This window comes from Amblyomma maculatum, chromosome 3, assembly GCF_055883805.1.
Source record: "Amblyomma maculatum isolate TAMU_Amacu chromosome 3, ASM5588380v1, whole genome shotgun sequence".
NCBI classification, from domain to species: domain Eukaryota; kingdom Metazoa; phylum Arthropoda; class Arachnida; order Ixodida; family Ixodidae; genus Amblyomma; species Amblyomma maculatum.
Window position 1 is genome coordinate 112,145,511 of NC_139346.1, and position 26,117 is coordinate 112,171,627.

The 26,117-nt window shown below is 43.3% G+C and overlaps 1 protein-coding gene across 1 annotated transcript in view; it reads left to right on the forward strand.

Annotated features, from left to right (window-relative positions):
* The first annotated feature begins 289 nt into the window (after positions 1 to 289).
* The window catches only part of mrn (general transcription factor IIH subunit 4 marionette), a 49,295-nt gene continuing 23,467 nt past the window's right edge, over positions 290 to 26,117 (forward strand). Inside the window, exons 1-7 of the mRNA XM_084597884.1 lie at positions 290 to 602; positions 693 to 797; positions 1,866 to 1,997; positions 3,543 to 3,636; positions 7,786 to 7,877; positions 9,901 to 10,015; positions 24,609 to 24,677. Of these exons, the coding sequence (XP_084454010.1) occupies positions 481 to 602; positions 693 to 797; positions 1,866 to 1,997; positions 3,543 to 3,636; positions 7,786 to 7,877; positions 9,901 to 10,015; positions 24,609 to 24,677 (729 nt within the window). The 5' untranslated portion in view covers positions 290 to 480. The remainder of the gene's footprint in view (positions 603 to 692; positions 798 to 1,865; positions 1,998 to 3,542; positions 3,637 to 7,785; positions 7,878 to 9,900; positions 10,016 to 24,608; positions 24,678 to 26,117) is intronic.

The window sequence follows — 26,117 nt, forward strand, 5'->3', positions numbered from 1 at the left end:
GGACAGATCCCTGGGGCGTTCCTCTGCCCCCGGTACTGATGGGCTTGGACCTAAGTCCCACGAAGCTAACTTCAGTTTTCCTGCAGGTGAGGAAATCTTTGAAGCACTTGTTAAGAACACTGTAACCGAATTGACCGCGTTCAGACGTTGTCGCTAACGATGCAACCGAATCGATGCCGAACCGGTGGCATCGTTTTTGGCCATTGGATTGGCCAAATTGTCGCGCTGCCAATCCTCAACGTCGGCCAATCCTAGCCAATCCTGTCCATACCTGCCTCAAGCGTCTTTTCTTTCAGGTACAATGCGACAGCGGCGGTAGCGGCGGTGCTTTCTTACCTTGCTTACCGGTGTTTAGCGAAAACGTGGGTGCGCGGTCTGCGGCGAGCCAGCCGCGTCGATCTCGGTCGACGGCAACGGCCGCACTTGACACAATAATGCATAGAGTGAGCTGACGAGAGATATTTTCAAACCGTGATCAACATGAGTTTAACTACGTCAGCCGGCTTGAAGTGCCGAGATTTGCACGCGTACCTGAAAACACTTTCAGCGGCTACGCTAGACAAGCTCTACACTCATCCAGCGACATGCTTGGCTGTTTTCCGGTGCGTAGTGATCTCCAGGATAGTCACATTGATGTCTTATTGATGTCTCGTTGAATGATTTTTTGTTTTGAATTTGACACCTCGTTTCAGAGAGCTGCCGATCATATCGCGGCAGTACATAATGAGGCTACTGTTCGTTGAACAACCTGTTCCCCAGGCGGTGATATCGTCGTGGAACGAACAGAAATACGTGAAGTGAGTAGCAAAGTCTTTTTTTTTTTTTTTTTTTTTTGAAGCGTTGCGCAGAACGCTTATGAATTTCCATGCTTCTTTAGCATGGCTTAAACGGTTAACCATCTGAGTATTGACTTTGTGAGTACACGATGTTAGAGCTTAGCTCCTATTTTATTTCCAATTTCGTGACTGAACGAGTCTTCTCCATTCTCAAGAGTTGTGTGGGAAAGCGTGCAGGCAGGCAAACCGAAAACATGCATTCCTTTTTTATCTCGCGGAGTGAATAATCTCAACGGACACTGCCTAGTATTTGCAACTGTTTCTGGCCATGTGCATAGCACGACTCGTTTGCTGGAGCCTTGCTATGAAGGTTTTATAGTGTGTGCATGGCCGGAAATTTCTAATGCAGAATAGCATATGTGGTAGTTGCTTTACATTGTTGAGCGTTCGAAAAAGGGGCATTGCTCAGTGTTTTATTTTTCGAAAACTTCGTTGCATAAAGTGTCTATTAGTGCATTTATAAGTAGATCTAGATCTTCCTGTCATGTAATGTGCAGCTTTTGTTGCATACTAAAGCACTGAACTCCGAGAACAACAGATTGCATTTTTACAGCAAATGATCAAAGTTCCAAAGATTTGTCAGCTTTTTCCATTGCATCTTGTTGGCAAATGTTAAAAATCCTGTGATTCGTCTGCTCCTTTGTCTCTGTTATGTTGTGTGGTAAGTATATACGTCTACTTAAGCACTTTTCTGAACGCTTTTAAGAGTAGACTTCAGAGACCCTCAGCCTTTACTGCCTTAGGAAACCCTACATCATGCTGCTGAAGAACTTTCATGCATGCTCGTTTCCATTGCTTCCATTCCTTAAAACACAGGCGGTGAATTTGTTAAGAACAATTGCTTGTTCTCTGATGTCAGTATTGGTAGTAAACTGGTAAAGGAAGGTTTGAGGCCAAGGCATGCATAGATTGAGATGTTTGAGGCACCCAAAAAGCTCTTCAAGGAATTCAGTTAGAGAACCCTTAAATGGGTGGTGAAGATTTTCATTGGTGTTGTCATGGAGACACTTATTTTTTGCAATATTGCAGAGACCATTTGGAGGCGCTTGAGGCTCTCACTGCCTTGCACATATGGACGGATGCCAGCCTTCCCGGTGGACTTCCTGGCTGGTCATTGAGTGCTGTGTTTCGAAAGAACATCCAGATTGCTTTGCTCGGAGGGTCAGTATTCTTATTTCATTTGCTTGTGGTCCCAGGGTCATTCTATTCCTTGTCATGGCCTGTATGTCGATGGAGGTGAGATACAAAAAGACCTGGCTGCTGCGCAATGTCGAGGCATTCTAAAGAACCCCAGGAGGTCCAAACGATCAGGGGTCTTCTAGTCCAGTATCCTTTATTCCTTTGTTGCCCATGTGTCACTTTGGGACATTAATTATGAAAATTCACTATTTTATCATATTAGTTATTGCTACCATAGTCGTCTGAAGCCATTACAAAAGGTATAAAGTATATCGGATGGGAAACATTAAAGTATACCTGGGCACCCGAAGCACCTGCACAAGCAGTATAGAAAGGCGATATGGAACAAAAAATTAGGAATGGTCTCACTGACGCCTGGCCGCATGTTAGCATTGCTTTTTTGTGTAGATGCCAAATTCTGTGGATTTGCTATTTATTATTCTGATCCCATAGTTACTGCAGCCTTTATTGCATCTAAAAACACAATTTTTCATTTATTAACGTCTTCCATCTATGCTGTGTCACTGAGAAGAACTGGAAGATTTCTTCTCAGTACTCCAGTGGCTGAAAATATTGAAAAAGAACATATCAAGCTCACATTGTTTTGCTTCCAAACTGTCATTCGTTATGGATACTTCCGGTCAGTTGTAAAGAACTTTTGTGACAAGCTGCACACATATTGGTATCCTAGAGTAATTAAACTGTTAAACATTAAAGTGCATTATGAGCATGTTTTAAGATACACCGAGGACAATCTCTTTTTTTCTTTTTTGTAGAAATCAGTTTTGTGGCTTTTTCTGGCTGTGTTGACAGCTGTCTTGATGCACTGCTTTTTGCCTGCAAAACCAGCCACGAAAATGTCTGCTCGTGGCATCACCTGTGTTTAAAATTGTCGGGACACTTAAGCTCTGCTTTTAAAGAATATCGTGCGACAGCATGTCTCCTGCGTGCGGCTTTACTCGCGGACCTTCTCTTGCACACGTGAACTTTGCTACTCGCTCAAGCACCAATTTCTCAACCTGTGCCTTTGTTATCTCACACATACTCATTGAACTGTCCTAAGCTACCACATAATGTGAAGAGACTACCCGGCATAGATATAAAGCTCCTCTTGAACCAAGCCGTGTAAGTGTGCGAGCATGGCCTAAGGGTAGCGTACCTGACTCTGCATCCAAGCATCTCTGAGTTTTCTATGTCATGCCTGTCATGATGATGATGTTATGCCATGATCATTGCCTGGCCGAGTCAAATTCTGACAACAATGTTGGTGATCTTTTGCCTTTCGAAGGCAAAGCTGGATTTTCTGGAAAGGAGGGCCTTAATGCTTTGGCTTTACTATTTTAAACTTCTTCTAGCTTATTATAGATTGTTTGTTTTCAACCAACGTCTCGTCTTTGTCATTATAGTGTGGTATAACCTTTGGATGCAGGCCAACTCAAGTTTTTCCTCATTGCCTCTTGAAGGCCGCGTGAAGGTTAGCAGCAGGTGATATTGAGGGTCATGTTTTCTTTTGCGTGCATGCTGCAGCGGGAAACCATGGGCTGTTTACAACCCGCTCGAAAAGGACAAGCATGGTCGAGATGCTGCTTTTCTGGACCAGTATGCGGTGGAGCGATGGGAGGTGAGCATGAGAAATCGCTGTTACAAGGTGAAAAAAGGATTGAATGCATTTTACTCCGTTGTAGCTATCGCCATGGAGTTCATACCATACTGCAGGCTTCAATGCACCATTTTTAGTTTGTCTTCAGCGCTTTTTATCATTTCCCTTATTATTATCACGTTTTCCACATAAGCTAGCACAGCATATTATTATTTGTAAATAAGAATATCAGCCGGTAAAAACATGCTGACATGGTCGAGTAACACATTTTGAAATTGCACCTCAGTTGCAGATGTAATCAAAAAGCTTATACCACATTACTTAAAAAAAAAAAAAATAAATAAAAAAAAATGTTTGTAAATACTGGGCCGAAGAGTACATCTGTACACATGCTTGTTTTTGTGTTGAGTTTTCTCTTATCAGGTGCTGCGAGGTACTGTTACCATATAAATGCATGTAAGGGCCGCACTTTTTTGTTCAGATTTGAGGGCCATTTTTCGGGTTGTGGCCCATGTACGCTACATACAAAAAAAAAAAAAAACACTTTTTCAAGTAAATGTGCGGTGTTTATTTACCATTCAATCGTCACTTTCAAAGTCTTCCGGCTTCGAGCTGGTTCTGTGCTCTGGTGCATGTTCATTCAACAAGTCGTCTTCAGTCCCATCTAAACTGTTTGAAATCCCAGTCACCTTGAAACTATGGGATACAATGTCGATAGACACTGAGTTCCACGCGAACAAAATCCAGCCAAGCAGAGTCGCGAGTGGCGGCCTCTTAAGCCACTCGGTCAGTGTCTCATCGTGATTGCCGTTTACCATTCATTCTGAGTGCTGCCTTCAGAGTTCAATCTTAAAAGGCCGATTGATGCTGACGCCTAGGGGTTGCAGCATGCCGGTGAGGCTGCCCATAATAATGGCCATGTCTGTACGCTACCACTACTCGCATACCTTTGACAGTTGCAAAACAAAACCAGGGTGGCCTGGGCTGGTGATACCGACGCCAATATAGATTGCGGAAGCTTGCGGCAGAGGGAAAATATAATAGTGATAATGACCCACGACTTCGGGCACCATCCGTGGGCGGCATCTGGAAGCTCCTGTGAGCGTGCATTTTGGAAGCTATTCCCACGTAGGTCGCGGAAAGTTTGGTGTTATTTTTTGGAAATATTTGCTTCGGGAAATAGGGGGTGCGGCCTTTACACGCATTTCTACGGAGCAAAAACAGCGCAAACTTCACAATGGACAGAGAAGGGCAGACGAGACACAGGCGCATTTCTACGGTATTATAGTTTCGGCAAGTCATTGTACATGCTCTGTTGTAGGGCAGTATTGATTTTCATCTTTCCTCAGGTGGCATGCGAGCTGATCCTTGGACTTTTAAACAATATATATCAACATGTCAATTTTATCATTTAGGGCCATATGAAAGCAGTTCGATGTGACTAATTTTAAAACTAAATGGTTGATCTTGTAGATTGTAGTTAATCTTGAAAAAGGACAAGTAAAAAAATGCAAACTAGACACATGAAGACAAAAGAAACGTGGAAAACTGTGCTACTCTCAGCTAAATGTATTGTTAGTTTTTTTTGGAGGCTTTTTTTTTTTTATGCGCCATATTTTAGGCTGGAAATATTAAAATGAAAATTTAGCCCTTCAAAAGGCCTAGATCGTCAATCCAGACTGACTGACAAATCGCTCATGCATGACTCTTTGGTTTTTATTTAACCGCAGATATTTTTGAAAATTGGACTTTCGGGTTCAAACATGTTTTTAGAACATTTGTGAAAGATGTGAAAATTGTTTTACAGTCGAACATTGCTATAATAAACACGGATATAGCGAATTATCGAATAAAACAAACTAAAATCAAAGTTTGGCTGGTCTATGGTTTATTTCATTCGGAGTTCTTTCTGTACAAAGAAACAAAGATTTCAAAATTTGACGCTAGATTGGCTATAATGAAGCGGATCTTTCTCATTAAGATGGCAAAAAATGTGTAATGGAGCCGAAAAAAAACATCAATAAACGAAATTTTTCAATCAGTCAAATCGGCCACCGCAGAGTGTGTTTAAATCACCCGCGTGTTCACATGCCGTGTCATTTAACGGTGGCAACAAAAACTACCGCCAACGGCTTATGGCCTCAGAGATCACACCCCCGCGCGCGGTGATCTCGGAGGTCGTGAACGGCCATGGCCAGACTCTAGTAGCGCCGCCAAAGTGTGTTTAAATTGCCCTTGCGTTTGCGTGCTGCTTCATCTAGTGGTGGCGAAAAAAATAGCACTAACGGCACCAGCTGTTTGGTCCCTATAGGGCACAGCTTAAAGAACATGAACAGTGGTTCGCAGCGGCGGCCCACAACCAGGAGGTTTCTTCTAACCAAGCAGAATAGTTGATGAGATTAGTAGTAATTCATTCTTTCGTCTCATTAAACAGGTCAAGGGCATCAAAGTTCTTGAGCTTATAATTTTGGCTTTGATTAGCTTTAGTAATGCTTGTCTTCTGTATGTAGGCTCCAGGGAAAGGCGTAGATAGTATCTTAAGCCCGTGGCAAACATCAAAGATGGAGCTTTCGCTTTTTGTTCTTCATCACGTCCATGTTGAAAAAGTATGAAAGAGCTCTGAACAAGAGTTGAGGGGCAGCCTCAGTTCTCAAGTTGTGGCAATGTTTCGACAAGGGGATTCATCTTTGTCTGTAAAGAAAACAGATATGAAAGAGTAGTGTGCAAATGCCACAGCATAGGCTTTTGAAGGCGGTGGAACAACTCAAGAAGAAATGGAAAAAAAAACAGGAACCTAAGGCATCAATAACAACGCCAGCACTCCTGGGAAAAGGTGCGGACAAATGCTTCGGTGCCTTCAATGCCAGTTACTCGCAAGGAGCCACCGGTTCATCGACAAGTGTCCTGCACTCAGAAGTGGCACCGGCCAGGTGCCCATACTGAGTGGACATTCGTAAGGTCGTCTCTGGAATATAGCTGTTACCTGCTTCGGTTGCCATGTGTTATCTTTCATACTTTCTGGATGGGCTGAGGATGGGTGGCTGGAAGGAAGGTCGCCATGAACTCTGTGACAAGGTTCATCATCATCATCATCATCAGCCTGACTATACCCACTGCAGGGCGAGGGCCTCTCCCATATTCCTCCAAATAACCCGGTCCTGTGTTACCTGCATCCACTTGACTCCTGCGAACTTCTTAACCTCATCCACCCAGCTAACTTCCTCCCGCCCCCTGTTACGCTTTCTTTCCCTTGGAATCCAATTTTTACCTTATGCGACCATCGGTGGCCCTCTCTACACTCTACATGCCCTGCCTGTGCCCATTTCTCCTTGATTTCCTGTAGAATGTCATTAACTCGAGTTATATCTGACCCACTGCAAGCTTCCTATCCCTTAAGTGCTACCCCTACCATTTTTCGATCCATTGCTTTCTGCGTTTTCCTAAATTTAAGTAGAAACCTCTTCGCTAGCCTCCACATTTCAGCCCCATAGGTGAGAACAGGTAAGATGCTAAGATGCAACTGTTGTATACTTTCCTCTTGATAAGGTTAAGAATGTTTTTTTCTGCAGGGAAAGGAAGTAAGGTTGGCCTGGGCAGCCAGTCTTGCGTTTGTCAGTGCAATGGATGAGCAACACCAGGAAGAAGCGTGGGCCAAGAATAACACATAAGTAGCCTTTGCGAAACTGGCGCAGCCCAAGTATTCAAGATGTTGCTTTGTTGCGATGTCAACCACCGTGGTTACCTGTGACTCAGGACTTTTTAAAAAAACTTCAGAGAGCTCTTTTGACTTTGCAGATGCAATTCGTAACCAGTTTACCTGTGTTGTCAGCACCAGATCCGACATAGTTTCGCATAGTCTTCATAGCTAGCCCTCGTCTTCATCGAGGTTTTTTTTTTGTGTAACTGGGAAGCCTTTAATAGCGGCTTGTTTCCTTGTTGTAGTACATGAATACATACTAGTACCTATGTAGCAGTCGTCATGGGTGTGAGCAGAACTTCACAGCCACAAACGTACCCCTTCCGTGCTATCTGCTGTCTGGCTATGTACGTGCCCTTGCTGGTCATTTTTTTTTTCTGCTAGCCTCATATGCTGTTCACTGCACAGTAATTCAGCGTGCTTGCCTTTGTCAGTTCATGCTGTGTCAACGGTGTTTCTTTTTTGTTGCGCAGTGTGTCCTCCATTTCATGGTGGGCTGTCATACAACGGAAGGCATCAGTGCAGATGCGGTACGAATACTTCTCCACGCTGGACTGATGAAATCGTAAGCTTCCTACGGTGTCCCTGCCTTTTTTTCAGGGCTCTTGAATGCCAGCCTGTGGTTGTGGTTCAGGTAGTCATTTGCGTCCTTTCACTAGTCATAAAATGATGACAGTGCTTCCTGAAAATGTTTTGCCTACGTTGGCACACGGCAGAACTAATATGAATGTGTTTGAAAATGAGATATAGTTACAGTGGGCCCGTGAATCTTTTTTGCTTTGAGTGATTTTTTTTAATCTGTGATATGAAAATGTGTCGACCCAAAGAGATGAATCTAAGTTTTCTGAGAATTGCTGTATAGTTGCCGTAAATGCTGACAGAAATTTACATCCCCCAAGAGCTTTAAAGCATGACTTGCGCACTTGAGCAAAGTTGCAGGTTCAGGGCCTTGCTGAACAAAATACTCACCTTTTCCAGGGAACATATGCAAGCTCCTCTGTTGGGAAAAGTAGAAAAGAGTTCTTTTTTTGTGCTTAGAATTTCAAAATAGAAAAAATGCTAACATTGATTCAACAGTATAAAAGCTGTGCATTTGAAAAACTTCAAGGAGTTGAGTCGCAAAGTGTACGACTTCGCTTGCAGAGAGCAGCTCAGGCTTATACCCCAGTCACACAGCCATTTTCAAAGGCGATTGAGTCGATAGCCTTCGAGATTTTCAATCCCGATTGAACTTGATGAAGTTGTGCCGCTGCTACATGGCAAAACTCAAAGGCTGTTGAAATAGCTCTGGTGTTTGGGCCAAACTTTTGTGGCACTACTATTATTGCTTTGGGTTTGCTTAAAGAACTAAAATTTCTCTATAAATGCAAAATAAAATATAACTGTTACCTTTTTTTTTAGTACTGCATGTGTTTAGTTGTTATTCAAGGACAACCTTTTTTTTTTCTTTTTTTTACGCGTTGACGGCTGTGCTTTTCGTTATGTTTGCTTTTCTCGGCGGCACAGGTTACAGTGATAGAGAGCACATAAATAATGCGCCTTAAAAAAGAGCGATGCTATTTTAAAATTATTACGAACAATAATTTTCATCGCGCAAATTAAAGATATAAAATAATAACGCTTGTTCATGTTTTTGTAAACGCGCTATGCACGTGTGTGCGTGATGCTCCTCGGGCCAACGCTAGCAACCTTGCGGACGTTCGAGGGCCTTTGAGATCTTGATAGGGTTCTGAGCTGCTCCGCTGACTCAATAGGCTATCGACTCAATGGTCATTGAAGACGCCTGTGTGGCAGCTTTCGAAGGCCTTGGAGTCGATAGACAGTCAGTTCGAGGGCCTTCAAAATGCTCGTGTGGCAGCGGTATTAGTCTAGTGCACTAGTCAGCAGCAAGAGCGTGCCAGGTTTGTCGTCCTTGATTTTGACATCCTTTACTATGCCCTGTTGACCTCATTGGTCATTTCGGCTATGATATCTGTTGGCCACACTTGTGCCAGGCCACCAGTGATCGCTGGATTATTCGTGCTTTTGAATGCCAAAATGAATGTGCCTGCATGGGCCCTAGCCCATGCAGGCACATTCATATGGCTTGGTTAGAGTGGGGCTTTGCATGTAGGATGGTAGTCTACGGTATCGCGTCATACCCTTACAGGTGGGGCTTTAGGGTCACCCATAATTTTTTTTGCATGGAATTTCCTGAGGCTATGTTACACTTTATTCGCTTTTGGGGGGTGACTGTGCAATTGATGTTGTGAATTTGAATTGAATAGCAGAAAAACAAAGATGGGTTCCATTTTCAGACCAAAACTTTTCAGCAGTATATTGTGCGAAGTCTAGATTTTTGTTTTTTTTTCTGGGAACAAAATATTGTGCACAGCTTTGCATGGTGTTCCTTTACAGTGAGTGGGCTGCATTTAGATGCAGTCGGGATCTGGTACGCATAATTTCTAAGTCTCAGCGCCTGCTGTTTGACCTGGTTTGTTTTTATTGTGAAGGTTGGCTGTCGCGCAAACTTTGTGCTCCCATGGACACCATTCACTGCGCGCTCTTTGTTTATGCGTTGCCGTTTGCGTGTGTCCACACTAATGCAGGGAGGAAGGGGAAGGCAGTTCTCCACTGATCACGATGGAGGGCTTCCAGTTTCTGCTGATGGACACACCTTCCCAGGTGTGGCACTTCGTGCTCCAGTATCTGGACACCATTGAGGTAGGCACTCTCCCCTTTCTCGGTGACATGCCACTCCCTTGGTTTGGTATGGGTTGCTAGCATGCATAGCTGCTTGAGCGTGCAAGTCACGCAGCAAAAGCACTGTAGGTGCATTTCTTAACTTAAAGAAATCCCTTACCTTGGGGTCATTGTCTTCATCCTCTGACCCTTTCTTCTCGCATATGATCCAAGTGAGGCATTACTCTGTGTGTGGGATTTTCTAGTATTTATTTTTAAATTATTTTTTCATTCCTGTAGATTGGTGATATGGCTGAGGTAAGAGGGGCATTTAAGGGGAGATGCTCCTCGAAAACACTTTTTCTTTAATATTGAACCTAAGGTTATGAAACATTGGCCATTTATAGAGTTTTTAATGCTGATTCCAAATATGTTTTTACTTTTCACATATCTTTATTAGTTTTTGTGTAGAAGTGTCTGCAAAAGCACAATATAGGGCCTTTTGTGCACACTTTTTTGATAATGAAATGCATGTTTAGACCAGCTTGCAATAGCTCATTATGTTGCTTTGGTAATATAGTATGTCGAAAGCTACTTCAAATTTATTCATTTTATCCTATAATTGTAAAAAAAATTCAGGAACACCAATGTGTATATTTTGGGCACCATGTGTCAACATTCTGAATTTTGTTAAAAAAAAGTTCAAGAGATTTTTTATAACCAGGTAGATAACAACATTCTACACACTTTGAAGAGGCTGTGTGCAAAATTTCATCCAAATCTGACCACTGAAAGTACTCAAAATTTGTTGCACAAAATGTAAAAAATGCTGAAAACTACGAATGGAGAAAATTGCATTTGAAAGTTTCAAACATCTGTATTTTTTCATAAACACAACAAAAGCACATGAAACTTCTTGCCACTGCTTTCATGGCCGCACCATGAACTTTCTTGCCGATAGCAGCAAAGTTCTTGTGGTGTAATGGGTTCGGCAGGTCAAGAATTGCACAAAATCGCGACAGCTGTTCGTGTCCGATGCCAATCGCGCGCGCAGCCACCACCACCTTCACATTGACGGCGAAGCTGTCGCGAGAGCTTCCACTCCGATAGTCCCGATTTCCACTGGCGCTATCTGCAAGTCCACCGGGCACAACGCGTGCACAGCAGAAAGCACTGATGCTAGGCACTCGCTACTTTCACAGTGCAGCTCAAGAAAGGCCGAAATCCCCTTTCGCTTTTCCACCGGTTCGCGTACCGCAAGGGTACAGGTGCGGCACGTAGGGCAAGCAGCACCGCTTACCAGCACCGTAAGCGTGCTAATCTCGCATATCGCAACACTCTTAGAATATCGATGACCGCATGCTGCCCTATCTTCCTTGAAGAGTCCAATCTTCACCTCCGAGGTGCTCACAAAGTTCACCGCGGCATCGATCTCGTCCGAGTGCACGTTGGCCTGGTTAGGACTAGCTTGCGTCTCCCGCTGCAGTTTTCCGGTGAGGTCCGCGACGGCGTCCTCGGTACGGGTTCTTCGACCGAGACTTTCGAGCTCGGAAGTTGCGCTTTTGCGTGTCGTTCATCGCGAACTCAACAAATGCTAAAAGGCCGCTGAAAAGAACTAGCAGAGCACGATGTAGCGCGATCCAAACGCTGCACAAAACGAAAGCAGGAGGTAGGCTTCGCCACAGCGTCGTATCAGTCTAGGCCAATGACGGCCTCTCTAGAGCACCACGTGATTTAAAAGGTCCAGTAGGGACGCTCGAAGCGTGCGCGGAAAACGTTTTTTTTATTATTTGCAGCTGAGATACGAAACTGCGAGAGATGCTATCTACAAGAGAAAGGCTTGCTCAACCTCTCCCAGCAAACGGCAATGGCGGGCGACGCGGCGTTCTCGAAGTATAGGCGCACGAAAATTGACGATTTGCGCGGAAAATAGCACTTTCTCGAGCCACCGTGGTTGAATAAAATGGACTTTTTACTAACTTCACGATCGAATTTTGCCTTGATCTTTTAGAAAGTTGTAGCTAAATGTTCAAAGATAATTTTACAGGCAAAAACTCAAAACTGAAAAATTACTCGGAAAACTCGCTTTTTCGACGCGCATCTCCCCTTAAATGCGGAAGGGCGAAAAAAAAACTGATAGCATAGGAAAAACTAAAATTACACAAAACGTGCTCGTCAGAAATATGTTTTTCAGCTTACAGCAAAATTAATCTGTTGCAGACAACAAAACACTCTTCTGCAATAAAACTTGCAACAGTAAGCAGTGGCTGGCTCCAAAGAAGAATCAGTGTTCCTTTTCTACAACAGAATTTCTTGACAAAAACAGTTTGAGATGGTAAATGCTTGCAATTCTTCACTGCTTGACTGAAGGACAATATGCTTGAGTCTTTGGTCTCCCAAAAATTGAACCAAGAGAGTGATCATGAGTATGGTGAGGGCCTCTTGTTGTGAGGGGCTTGTCAAACTCCAGGTAGTTTGCGGTGATTCTGCGAGAAATACTGCACTGCAGCGAAATGTGAGGACTAATTAGGTAGGAAAATTACAACTCATCTTTTTGCAGTGTTTCCAAGGCATAAATATCATTCGCCTCCATTAACTAGTATGGTAATTCCTTACTTCTATATTCACCAAAATTACTTGCTTTTTTTTTAGTCTTTTTTTTTTTCTTTTGCATTCACAATACTATATATAGCGTCTTTGTCTGTGGTTCTCTAACCATGGAAGGATTTTTGAAAGTGGTTTTAGATGCATACAGTACTGGTCCAGTATGTGGTTTCTCTCCTGGTTAAAGGGAAGTCACGGAGCAATGGTTTTTCATTTAATTTCGCTTCATTTATTTAGTCTCAGGATCATTCGGCGTTACAGAGAGGAGTGGGTAGTACAAAACAAAACAGCAAAGACAAAGAATACTGTGTACTGTGTAAAGAACAAAGGTGTACTGGGCAGGTTAATGCAGGGGATCAAATACAGCAGACTTGAAGCAGTCTGGTGCGGTGATGACGTGACGGAGGCGGGAAGGTGGTTCCAGTTCGTGCTAGTCAGGAACAAAGGATTCAAAATAAAGATTAGTTGTGCAGCTTGGCACGCCAACTTTGAGTCTGTGGTACATGTGGGATGAGAAATAAGTAGGAGTACTAAAAAGAGATTGCTTCAGCTTTTCATTGGTGAAATAAATTTCGTGGAAAAAGGCAAACGAAAAATGTGACGGTGTAAAGAAAACTCAGGAAGATCTAATGCTTTCTTCATAAGTGTTGCACTGGCCAAACAAGAATAGTTAGACAGAATGAAACGAGCAGAGTGATTTTGAGTGGATTTGAGGGCTTCTATAAGTGATTTAGTGTGGGGATCCCAAACAGAGGAGGCATACTCAAGTTTCGGGTGCACAAGAGACTTATAAAGAAGTACTTTCAGGGTCACAGAAGCAACGGAAAAATTGCGGCGAAGAAAACCAAGCATTCGATTAGCATTATTAGTAATATATGTTGAACATGCGCTTTTATGATAGGTTGTTAGTAATATATACGCCAAGGTACTTATAATCAGAGACAGAAGTTAAAGAAGAGATATTGAGGAAATAGGCGCATGAGAAGACTGGTTAAATGTACGTGTTACGTTCATCATTTTACACTTACTGACATTTAGTTTTATAGACCAGGTGTGACACCAAGTGGAGATGTTATCAAGATCTGACACCAAGTGGAGATGTTATCAAGATCAGACTTAAGAGCAAGTACTTTTTTCTTAGTCAATGGAATCAGAAAAATCATTAATATAAATTAGGAAGAGCAGAGGGCCTAGTACGGAACTTTGAGGAATGCCAGATGTTACAGGACTTACGGGTGAGTCACAGTCATTAGGTGACATACTGTGTACGACCCTCCAAAAGCATTCAATCCACTTCATAAAAGACATTGATGTCAAACAGTATCAAATGCATTTGCAAGATCGATAAAAATGCAATCCACAAATGATGGTGAATTCAAAAGGAAAAACAAATCATTGGTAAAAGCGAGAAGTTGCGTTTCACAGGAATGGTGTTTTCGAAAACCGTTTTTGTTGTTTTCACAGCTGTAGCTTGCTAATTTCCTGTGGGCTTGGGGTCTTGAAGGAGACTCAAGAGCGCTGAGTGCTAAACACAGCTGCTGCTGCTGAATAATCGTTTTCAAGAGAGGCAAGCCTATTGTTTGCTGGTTTTGTAATAGACTACGGTTGCCCAGAGTTAAAGGGACACTAAAGACAGCCAAAGATGGTATGAAAATTAATAAACTACATTTGGTGACACTGTCGCCGCATATCCGGCAGCAAAAAAACGAATAATTGCTGAGATATTGCGATAAGAAGTTGAGGTTTTTTATTGTTCCCGCCTGTCGAATTCAAGCTGTGCCCTCCAACTACGTAGTTGGAGTTGAGTGACACACACTGTGACGTAAGCGGAGACTCCGTGATAGCTAGCGAGCCGGCGCGGCCCGCAGCGTCGCATCCCTCAAGGGCCAACATGGCAACAGCGTACTCGCAATGACGGCCTCAGCCGAAATAAATAAAACGATGAAGAGAGTAATTTACCGAGCGATGGGCCCATAAAGGAAGAAAAAAAAAACATAGAGCGCTTCTAATGCACAATACTTTACATGTTTCTCAAGATTTTGCACTCCTTCTTGCACTTTGTATAAACAAACTCGAGCCCTTGCTCATCGCAACGTTTACATACAAATAAGATTTAGTTACCAGCAAAATAGTGTCCTCGCTGCTGCGCTTGTCAGTATTGAAGCTTCGTAGCACTTTTTTCCTTCAAGGTTTGTGCTACAGCTCCGTGTTCAGCGAAAATTACGTCCACGGTAGCAGAACATGACCGAAGTGCCGGCGCCACTACATTTGCCAGCGCTGTGAAATTCCACATGTTAAAATGGATCCAGTGCACAATAAAGTGCGCATAGGCATCCAGAACATTAGTTGCAAGACGTGAGAGCAGGCAGCATGCGCCGATGATCAAGAAATTGTAATTGTAATTGTAAGAGAATTGTAATTTTTAGACCTGCAGCAGAAACACTTTATTGTAAATGGGGCCATGACATAAATACTAGAAATATTTCCTAGGTTCCCTTGGCGCGGCGTAGCCGAGCGGTTAGCGCCGAACGTTACGGAGCAAGCAGTAGCGAGTTCGAGTCTTACCGCTACTGGCGGTATTTTTTTCTTTTTTTTTCCACAAATCGATTTTTTTTAACCTTTTGTAATGTATCTCTGGTGCTTCGTTATTTTTAGTTTTTACTTTTTACCCGAGGCCCTTTTTTTTTCGCTGGGCGACGAGCGCAATATGTCGACGCTGTCCTTAGTTTGAGCGGCAAGTATGCCCCTTTTGTTTACGACGCCTGCAAATAGCACGTTGAAGGTCTTGTTGACGCAGTATATGTTGGTCAGATGTGCCATGATTTAGTGAACAATTGAATGATAATGCGTTTTTCCTTCGGTTCTTAGCATATGTATGCTTTTCGTGGCGTACGTAGCTGCAGTCAAGCGGTCAGGTCGCAGTCGAAGCGGCAATGGCGGCGATATGTTGGCGCAGAAGTGTGAACGAAGGAGCGTGTCGGCGGTAGCGGATTTCGCTCGCTCGTGCCTCCGAATGCTCAAATGGGAACCATCAAGGCGCATCTGCTGCTCCAAGCTCGTAATTCAGGCGCTGCAGGTTCAAACAAACTATCCGAGTGCGCACGAACTGCCTGAGCCGAAACATAACCAAAACTGAAGTGGGCGCCTGTGGCGCCTCCAAGTATATCTTTGTATTTGCCTTGCAACGTTTACGTTGTCTTTTCGCCGTCGTTTACGTATGATAAAAGTGTGTTATCATGTTTGAGAAAAAACGTACTATCGCATTCAAACATGCAACGTAATTCGCATTTGTCAGCCTCCGGGATCCCTAGCGCGTCACGTGATTTGTAGTTGCGAGCCTCGGCCGTTTGGCTGTGGTGGCGATACCTGTATTTCTGTTATTCTTCTTTACTACCTTATAACAGCTCTGTTTTCAGTAAGAGTGGTCTTTTTGTAATCAGGAACTGGCATTCTATCGATGCAAACCCACTTCCTTTCTCTCTTTAGTGTCCCTTTAATATCAGTCATGAGTAAGTAGCCCTTGTAAAAGACTCTTCATCAAATTTTTCTTTTTTTGTGTGTGTGCATTATTTACTACCTTATATTGAAGAAAAAAGAAAGTGACGCTAACTCGCTCTTCGATCACAGCTCGTCTATAACTTTTCAGAAGATGCGGTGTTTGAATGGCTTGGTCAGCGCCAGGTGTAGCGGCTAAGGGTCAACCCACCCAGAATAACGACCAAGTCACATCCAGCATCCTCTACTGCTTTCTTCACTGAATTGGTCATTGACATGCAGTCACTGACTTAAGTAGACATGAAAAAATTGCTATATATTAAGAACTGGATTGAATAGAACTGCACCCCGCAATAAAAGAGATTACAGGATAGAGAAAAAGGTAAACCGTCACCTACGTTCTTCCATGTTATTGCTAGAAATAGCGAATTTATTCCGTTTTAAGCAATGCCAACAAGCATAAAAAACTATAAGCACTGAGAAAGCTTTGGATACTACATAATATAAAATGTAAACAAGGTCCAGCTAATGATAAATCTAAGTTTTCATGCCTACTTCTTAAGGGGAATCCATAAGCTCTTCATCCATAAGCTCTTCCATAGATTAAAAACATGCGTTCAGTTTTACATTTATTTTCATGTTTCAGCTTACATAATGCAATACTGCCTGATATTTAATAAGTACTTAAGATTGCTTTTAAAAGATTTCAATAACAGTTGAAGTTGAGGTAGTTTTTCAAATTCAAATCAAAGCTGTTCATTTTTTTATATCTTTGAATTTTGGCCGATTTCAAAGTAATATGAAAAAAGAACGGACCACTCTAGAGCTTCAAAGTTTTCCATAAAGAACAAGGCTTGGATAACATAGACAAAACATTTCAGTGGCAAAAAGCCTAAGGTATTATGTTTACTTTTATCATTTTAAACAATATAATTGAGCACTTTTTTTTAGTTTGTAATACAGTCGAACCCGGATATATCGAACTTGGAGGGAATCGCGAAATAGTTTGATATATCGATAATTCGATATACGGAAATTGGCTTGTGACGGCACTTACGATGCGAAAAAACGATACCGTATTTGTCGTGTAATCAACCCACTCGCATAATGAACTCACCTTCCACTTCTGCACCGAGAATTTGAAAAAAAAATGCGTTAAGGCCAGCTCGCTCACATGCAAGCGATCTCAGCGACGAGTGGCAGCGACAGAGCGAAAAATTTCAAACTTGTTGGAACTGCGTCCCTCTCGCTGCTCGAGCCACCATCGCGGCAGCTCAAAACAAGGTTTCCGCGTCGCCGCGACAGAAATCGCGAGCGTTTTCGCTTGCATGTCCCTGGCGCGCGTCACTCCGTTTCGGTTCTCTCATCCACAGCTCATTTCTTGGCAGCGTGCCAAGATGCTGCGCAGCGGTAACGTCGGGGCGCGTTTTCTTTTGATAGCTCCTGCGGTGGTGGGGAGCGAACTTGGCTGAGTGCCCGTGATGGCTTGATTGCACGTACAAGTCTGGTTCGATTTATCACGCCGCGCTTGGGGTGGGCGTCATGATCGCAGCAGCTGATTCATACATGCAAGAATAAATGCCTCCCGCAGAAAAAAAAAGAAAAAGCTGCTGTTTCTTAACGTGCAAACAGCACAAAGATAAGAAAGGATGACTCGCACAAAAAAAACAAAAAACAACAAAGCTGCCGCTTTTTAACTTCCGCAGGCGCCATAGAGGGTTCGCAACACATGCTGGAGAAAGCGTCCAACGCCTGTCTGAAAACGGGCTGACGCTGGAGAAAGCGTCCAACGCCTGTCTGAAAACGGGCTGAGCTGGCTTGGTGCTTGCGTAGCGCGTGCTGAAGGAGAGAGATAGCTCAGCAAAAGGATTGGCACACCCACGCACATGGCTTGCAAACGTCATGTGTTGGCGCGCGGGAAACGATAACAGCAGATGCGCGCGCCTTTGGGGAATGGGCGCGGCGCTGCCCAGACCAGCCGTCGCCAAACTGTCCCTTCTCATTCTTTCCGCGCGTGGCTTGAAAACGTTACGCGGCAAACGGCCAAGGGTGATGCGATCATCTTTGGGGAAGGCACACTTTCCAGTGCGTGGTGCGGAGTTCGATATATCGAACGACCGGTGAAATTAAGTTTGATATATGACGCGGCTTTCCTATACTTTAACATGGGATTTTCAAGGGGATATTCCGTGAGTTCGATATAACCAAAATTCGATATAACCGGGTTCGACTGTATTTCCGAGGTACTGAGGATTCTTGAGAAGGACAGTAGTAAAAATCGAAGATGGTGATTTTTTTTTAAACTAGAATCAAAATTGCCCTTTTCTTTGCTGTTTCTAAATTTCGGGTGATTTTAATGCCTTGTAGAGAGCAGTCTAGAGCTCCAAATTTTGTTCAAACTACTTAAGCCATCATGTCAGTATCTAAAGTTGAAATCAAGCATTTTTGCAATGCGTTGGTCTTGAAGCAAATTTCGTGATTTTTTATTAAATCAAGTGCAACAACAAAATTAATTTCTAATAGTTCTTCTAAAAGTACAAGTCACATAGATTTATTAAGTCAAAAATAATAGATGACAATATTTTAGTGCTTAAGCAGCAGGTCCCCAAACTTGCAACTTTTTTGAAATGGAAAAAACTGCATTTTCCACCTATAGGAATATTATACGATTGTTTTCTGAGAAAACTACACTATATCTTGCAAAACTGAGGTTCATTCCTTTGTTTCAAGAGACGGTTTCACTCTTTCTCTATCCTGTAATCTGTTTTATTGCAGGGTGCAGTGCTATTCAGTCCATTTCTTATATATACGTAGCAGTTTTTTCATGTCTAGTTGCTGTTGATTTTTTTCCCGACAAAACTATGCCTTATCTTGCAAAACTGAGGTTCATTTCTTTGTCTCAAGACATTTGCCCACCAGATATAAAAATTTCGTTAGAAACATAAAATAGTCATGGGACTGCTATTATTGTTCTTATCTGAGCACACCCGTATATATATATATATATATTTACCGGAGCTTCAAGGAAGGGTGCATAAACCATTCATGCTACAGCTAAGATGTTGAGTGTAATAAGGGTCGTTAACGGTTGTTTGCTGCATTACATGGAGTTGGTGCATGTACCAACATTTTCTGGGGGTAAGGCATGAAATTAGGCTAATCGATTCATAGTTTTACAAAATTCAGGACCACATGGAGAAGACTAGAAGGCAAAATGCACCAACACACACACAGATTGCATACTTCCAGCTGAATTTATTTGAAAACAGGGAATCGTGTAAATAACAAAATAACCGCTATTATTGTTCTTATCTGAACACACTTGTATATATATTTACCGGAGCTTCAAGGAAGGGCGCATAGACCACCCATGTACAGCTAAGATGTTGAGTGTAATAAGGGTTGTTAACGGTTGTTTGCTGCATTACATGAAGTTGGTGCATGTACTAACATTTTCTGGGGGTAAGGCATGAAATTAGGCTTATCAATTCATAGTTCCACAAAATTAGAACCGCGTGGAGAAGACTGGTAGGAAAAATACACCAACACTCACACACAGATTGCATACTTCTAGCTGAATTTATTTGAAAACAGGGAATCGTGTAAATAACAAAATAAGGAACAAGCACAAACGGTATTGTGAACGAAGCAGAAATAGCAACAGGACGCGTGTGCATTACGACTGCTGAAGTGTTCTGGTGTGTCTTTAAGATTTCAATCGCTTTTCTTGATAGTGATAAACGTGCAGAGCTAATGCAGTTGTGATAGGAATTTTTTTTCTGGATAAGGTAAATAATATTTACCTTATCCAGAAAAAAAACTGCACTGCAAGAACTGCGACAGCAAAGGATATTTACTAAGTATCCTTTGCTGTCGCAGTTCTTGCAGTGCAGTGTCAGACTGCCTGTGCTGGTGCTTATGGGTCCCTCCTGCACCAGAGCACGCTCATTAAAAGAGCGCCTAGATTGTCCTATGTAGGAGCAACCGCACGACAGGGGGAACCTTGTGAACAACATTAGATGTATTTGCATGGTGACCTTGTGGTGACACAGCTTAGTTTGCAAGGCACTACAAAGGTGTATCCCCTCCTAGCTAATACAAAAAAGGGTTCCAGTTCTAAAACGATTCGGTTCGCCTGTACTGAGCGTATGTCGTCATTCACCTGCCAATTACTGCAAACTGCCGGCTAGGGAGCAAGTAAAAGGTGGCTGTAACAAACAAAGTGTCCCTGTTGTGATTCTAGCTTGTAAAACGTGCACTGCCAATACAATTGTTTTTTCTATGGCTTGAGGAAATCGCGTTTAGTATGACGTACATTCGCTAATGCCATCATTCGTCAAGTTTTATAACCAGAAACGGCAAGCTTTCACAGATGTACAGTCATCCTAGCCAGTGGTTCTTGGCTTTCGGTTTGGGCTAGTGTTTTCCGCGACATTCGGTTACTGGTGTTGCGTGGCCCGCCGCTGACAGTAATTAGGGGCAAAACTGAATTAAAAAAGCAACGCCCGATGCCCTGTCAAAGAACACGGACTTAGTTCATCTTCAAAGCTGTGTGGATAAGGATTCCATGTACCGATTGAGGAATCTTAACCACATCTTGTTCGCATGCAGTCGTTCCCGCAGCTTCAATGGCACGTTTTTTGCACTCTAATTCTGCTATTTTTGCAATAAACTGCTTTACTACTACTGCTAAAAAGTAGTGCTTGAGCAGTCTCCAGGAAATATTGGGTACATTCGATTATCAGTCCAGGACTGCTTGCGGACAGCTGTCCGGCGTTCGATTTTCCTCGGGCAGCCCAGAAGCCCCTCCCACAAGTAAAGCTCCCGGGCTGCCGGCCATTTTGAGTTAGACTTCGAGCGCTTTCTGAGTACTTTTTCGTTCCTACATACGATATTGTGCACTAAATAATGACACAAGCTCTATCTTTGCATCTTGTTTTCTTGTACAGACTTTCTGCACTGACGGAAGTGTCCAGAGAGCCCCAAACACTGATTTTTGTTCGTGCTGTCAAGTTCTTCACCTATTTCGCAATCTTTTCAGCGCACAGGTCTGAAAGCGTCGCAAGCGTACTGCTGTGTACTAAAGCAGCAAACGCTTATTGTAAACGTCTTTTCAAGCACTCTCGTTAGCTTTTGAATGCAACGCATGGCGTCACTGTGAAAGAACTGAGTCGTGGTGACATGATCGTTGGCATAGTCTGCTGAAAGCAAACGATGGAAGGAGCTAGCAAGGTCATGTGACCACATGCTGCTTCCTGCCAGGGCGGAAGCCGAGACCTGACAGCTAGTAGTCAGAGACTGGAAAATCGAATTTACCTATTGTTACTGGCGCAATTTCCCTGAAGCGCAATTATCTAGTCTGAGACTGGACAATCGAATTTACCTATCGTTACTAGCGCGATTCCCCTGGAGCGCAATTACAGTCGAACCCGTATATATCGAACTCGAAGGGGATCGCGAAATAGTTCGATATATCGATAATTCGATATACAGAAATCGGCTTGGGACGGCACTTACGATGCGAAAAAACGATACCGTATTTGTCGCGTAATCGACTCACTCGCATAATGAACCCACCCTCCACTTTTTCACTCGAGAATTTAAAAAAAAAAAAAAGCGTTAAGGCCAGCTCGCTCAAATTCAAGCGATTAAGCGACCTCAGCGACAAGCGGCAGCGATAGAGCAAAAAATTTCCAACTTGGAACTGCATCCCTCTGATGTTCCAGCCAACACGGCAGCTCAAAACAAGGTTTCTGTGTCGCGGGCGCAGAAATCGCCAGCGTTTTCGCTTGCATGTCGCACTCTGTTTCGGTCCTCTCATCCACAGCTCATTTCTTGGCAGCGTGCCAAGATGCTGCTTAGCGATAATGTCGGGGCGTGTTTATCTTTTGATAGCTCCTGCTGTGGCAGGGAGCGAACTTGGCCGAGTGCCCATAATGGCTTGATTGCACAAGCCTGGTTCGATTTATCACGCCGCGCTTGGGGCGGGCGTCATAACTGCAGCAGCTGACCACGTGCTTTCGTTGATTCATACATGCAAGAATAAACGACTCCCGCAAAAAAAAAAAAAAAAAAAATGCCGCTTCGTAACGCCATATCTTATGCTACGCCGCGCGTGCAGCACAACGATAAAAATAGAAGACTCTCGCAAACAAAAAAAAAAAAAAATCTGCCGCTTTAACTTCCGCAGGCGCCATAGCCACATCAGCCATCGCGCACAGAGGATTCGCAACACACGCTGGAGAAAGCGTCCGACGTTCTGTCTGAAAACGGGCTGAGCTGGCTTGCGCATGCGTAGCGCGTGCTATTGCGAACGAAGGCCGGGAAAGAGGAAGGAGAGAGATAGCTCGGCAAAAGAATGGGCACACCCTTGCGCTTCGCTCTGTCGCGTTTTTCCCCTCTCGTTCCCACCGGTTCTCTCTGGTTCATTCACGCACATGGCTTGCAAACGTCACATGCTGGCGCGCGGGAAACGATAACCGCAAATGCGCGCGCCTTTAGGGAATGGGCGCGGCGCTGCTCTAGCCGAACTGTCCCCTCTCATTACTTTCGCGCTTGGCTTGAAAACGTCATGCGGTAAACGGCCGAGGGTGATGTGCTGGTCTTTGGGAAAGGCACACTTTCCAGTGCGTGGAGCGGAGTTCGATATATCGAACGACCGGTGAAATTGAGTTTGATATATGACGCGGCTTTCCTATACTTTTACATGGGATCTTCAAGGGGATATTCCCTGAGTTCGATATAACCAAAATTCGATATAACCGGGTTCGATATATCCGGGTTCGACTGTATCTGCTTGAATTTCGCTGCTATGGGCAAAATGGCCTTTTCTGCAGGTTTCAGTAGATTTTTTTTCTGTAAAAGCTATCATGTCTAAAATTTTATAGAATATACGAAAAGAAAGCTAAATAGATTTGCTTTTTAGGCATACAACTTTGAATATAAGTTGTGGGTTTTAACACACAATATAATTTTCCAAAAACCATATTTTACAAAAAAAATTTAACAAAACTGGACGAAAGGCACTTGTAAATGAAACGACAAAAATGTAAATAATTTTTCGAGATGTACGAAATGCAGAGCATTATACAGGCCACTCCCAATCAAAAAATAAAATTAGTATTGAATAGTGTTCTTGATGCATAATGAGCAATCAACAAGGGTCGCTGCAGAGCGCCATGCTGAAACGGCTGCCCGGTTCCCTTGTTGGGCAGAACGCCACTCTCTGTTTTGCGGGAGGCAAGATATGGTGCCCAAATGATGTTGACACCCTGGGAATGAGATGAGTGACACGAAGAGCAACAAAAAAAAAGAAAAGCATCCAAAGCGGTCCCAGGTGCATGCAAACAGGCCAACAAAATGTGGCCGCCGATGTTATGGGCTGGTTTCCATTGTTACCGAGGTCAAAATTGAATTCTGATGATAAGGCAGCATCTCCAGAGTCACTGCTGCTTGGGTCATCGATAAAATCTGTCGTAGACAGTGCGGAATCGTCAGATTTGCGACATTTCGAGTGTGCGTCGTCGATGCAGATGCAGCCATTCTCGCATGCGACTCCGATGATGCCGCGGGCTTGGAGCCCGTTAAAAAATAGCCACCTCGTGGGAAAAAATTACGCAGCAACAAAATCTAAGCTTCAATTACCCACTACACACTAGATGGCGTAGCGTGTCCGTGAGCTATGCGGAAAGGTTCACTGACGATAATTAGCAGCATCTTCAGAGTCGTTTCTGCTTGGATCATCGATAACATCTATCGTAGATGGTGCATAGTCATCAGATTTGTGACGTTTCGAAGCACGCGATGTCGATGCGGATGCCGCCATTCTCACATGTGACTCAGACACTGCCGCGAGTTCGGAGCGCGCCAAAAATAGCCGCTTCGTGGGAAAAATGTAAACAGCATCAAAAAATCGAAAAGTCAGTTATCCGGCTACACACTAGATAGTATAGTGTGATGGCACGAAAGGGTTCAAAATCAGTGCGTGAAGTCATCGTTAGCTGGCTAACGATGCTCAGTGGGTGCGGTAGGGAAAGAGTTAAACACTGGGTGAGGGCTTGCTTTGCAACAATCGTGCGACCGGGCTAACAGTGGAGGAAGCGCCACCTTGCGTGGGGTAGTGGAAAGGGGCAGAGTTTTGGCGCGGAATCCCAATGGTGTTTGCAAAAGCTGACCAGGTGATCTAGTGATGTTGACTCACAGATTAGCCAAAACTACCTCGAATAAAAATGCTTAGTTATATATGGCAATCGACTATATACAGTAACAGCTGAAATAAGAGGATGCAAATTAACATATTTTTTTAAGTACTAGTATAACTATACTGTTGGTGTAATTTTTTGTGCTGTCTCTTTTATCTGACTGTGTTGCCTTGTGGTGGTTTCACTATAATATTTTTACTTCTTTAACTACATCTCTGGCCACAACTTTTGGGATTTGTGTAAACTCTTTGACTTCTCTGTCTGATGCTAGCGGCCATGGTTGGCAAATTACTGTGGCCAACTAGTGTTATAATACTATCTTTCGTTCTTTGCAGTCACGTGGTTTAAACTTAGTGGAATGCCTCACATTCCTGTTCCAGCTCAGCTTTCTCACACTAGGCAAGGTAAGGCGACTTTTAATTTGTTTGTGTTGGATTTGACAGTTATGGATTTATGGACCTGTTAGAGCTCTTTGACACACTGTTATCAACATTTGTACACACAGTTGTGCACCCTGTCTGTAACAAATCTGTGCAAAGGGTCAGGGATATATTTGAGAAAATGGCACCCTGCTCGTTTGATGTGCATGATAATTGGCCTAGGCTACAGCCTTTACATTCAATCGAAGCATGGAGAGTAGAGGACTGTTCAACTGAGCCCCGTTGTCTTTCGGCAGACTTACTTAGGAACATTTGTTTTTATACTGAAGTAAAACTTGTTGCTGGGCTAGTTGGTTCATGATCGTACGGGTAAAGTAAGCGCAAACAAAGAGACAAACACAAGAGAGGAGATAAGACAACATGCTACTGGCAACTGATTCTTTTATTAAAATCGACACACAATATATAAGGACATCGTCACACCACCTATCGCGGCTCCTTACGCGTCAGAAGGCAATATTATCTAACATAAAATTCCATGTTCAACCTAGGTTGATCTAAACCCGATAAAAACACCTTACTCTTTAAAAACAACAAATCGACACATGGTACGTAAAAGGACAAAGAACAAAAAAAAACAATAAACAATAAATTCCATGTTTACCATAGGGTGGACTAAAACCGATAAAAACACAGATAACTTTAAAAACAAAATGACACGTGGTGTAAAGGGCCAAAGTAACATGATGGAATGAATAAGAAGTGAGCAGAACTTAAAAAACCCAACCCCGAGAAATCATGTAACATCCTAAACCTTCTTCAATGCTTTAAGCACTGTAAGCACCTTGTGCCACCACAAACAGGCAAACAAAACTTCTATGATGATGGGACCCAGTGAAATGCTGATAAGTGAAGACGACATAAAAAGCACGCGAAAACATACAACCCAGAACGGACACATGTACCAGCGTAAGCATTCACCAAAGGTTTCGTCTTCTGGATACACACAGTACATAGTCGCACACCTCGTATTCTTGTTCTGTTCAGCCAAATTTTTCCAAAAAACATTCCTCACTCTTATACAGGGAAACTGAGGCATCGCTAACACAATTTTGGCCTGTCTTTCTAATCCAAAAAGCCTCCTTTAGTTCGCAGGCAACACGTTCGCGGCTTTGGTCCAAAGCCACCATTCTTTCTAAAATGGGTTTGCACTGGCGATCACAGTCCTTACAATGCAGCGGCAGATTGGACCCCGTTCCAGTGTTCATTGACCGTTCATGCTCCCTTAACCTTTCATTCAAACAGCGCCCCGTTTGCCCAACGTACGTCTTACCACAAGTGAGAGGAACCTGATATATAACCCCTTCATTGCACTCTACGTACCTATGCCCATGCTTTGTTCCACATGTTCTGTCTTTCTGTTTCTCTGAGTTTATACGAGGACACAACGCGGCCAGCTTACAG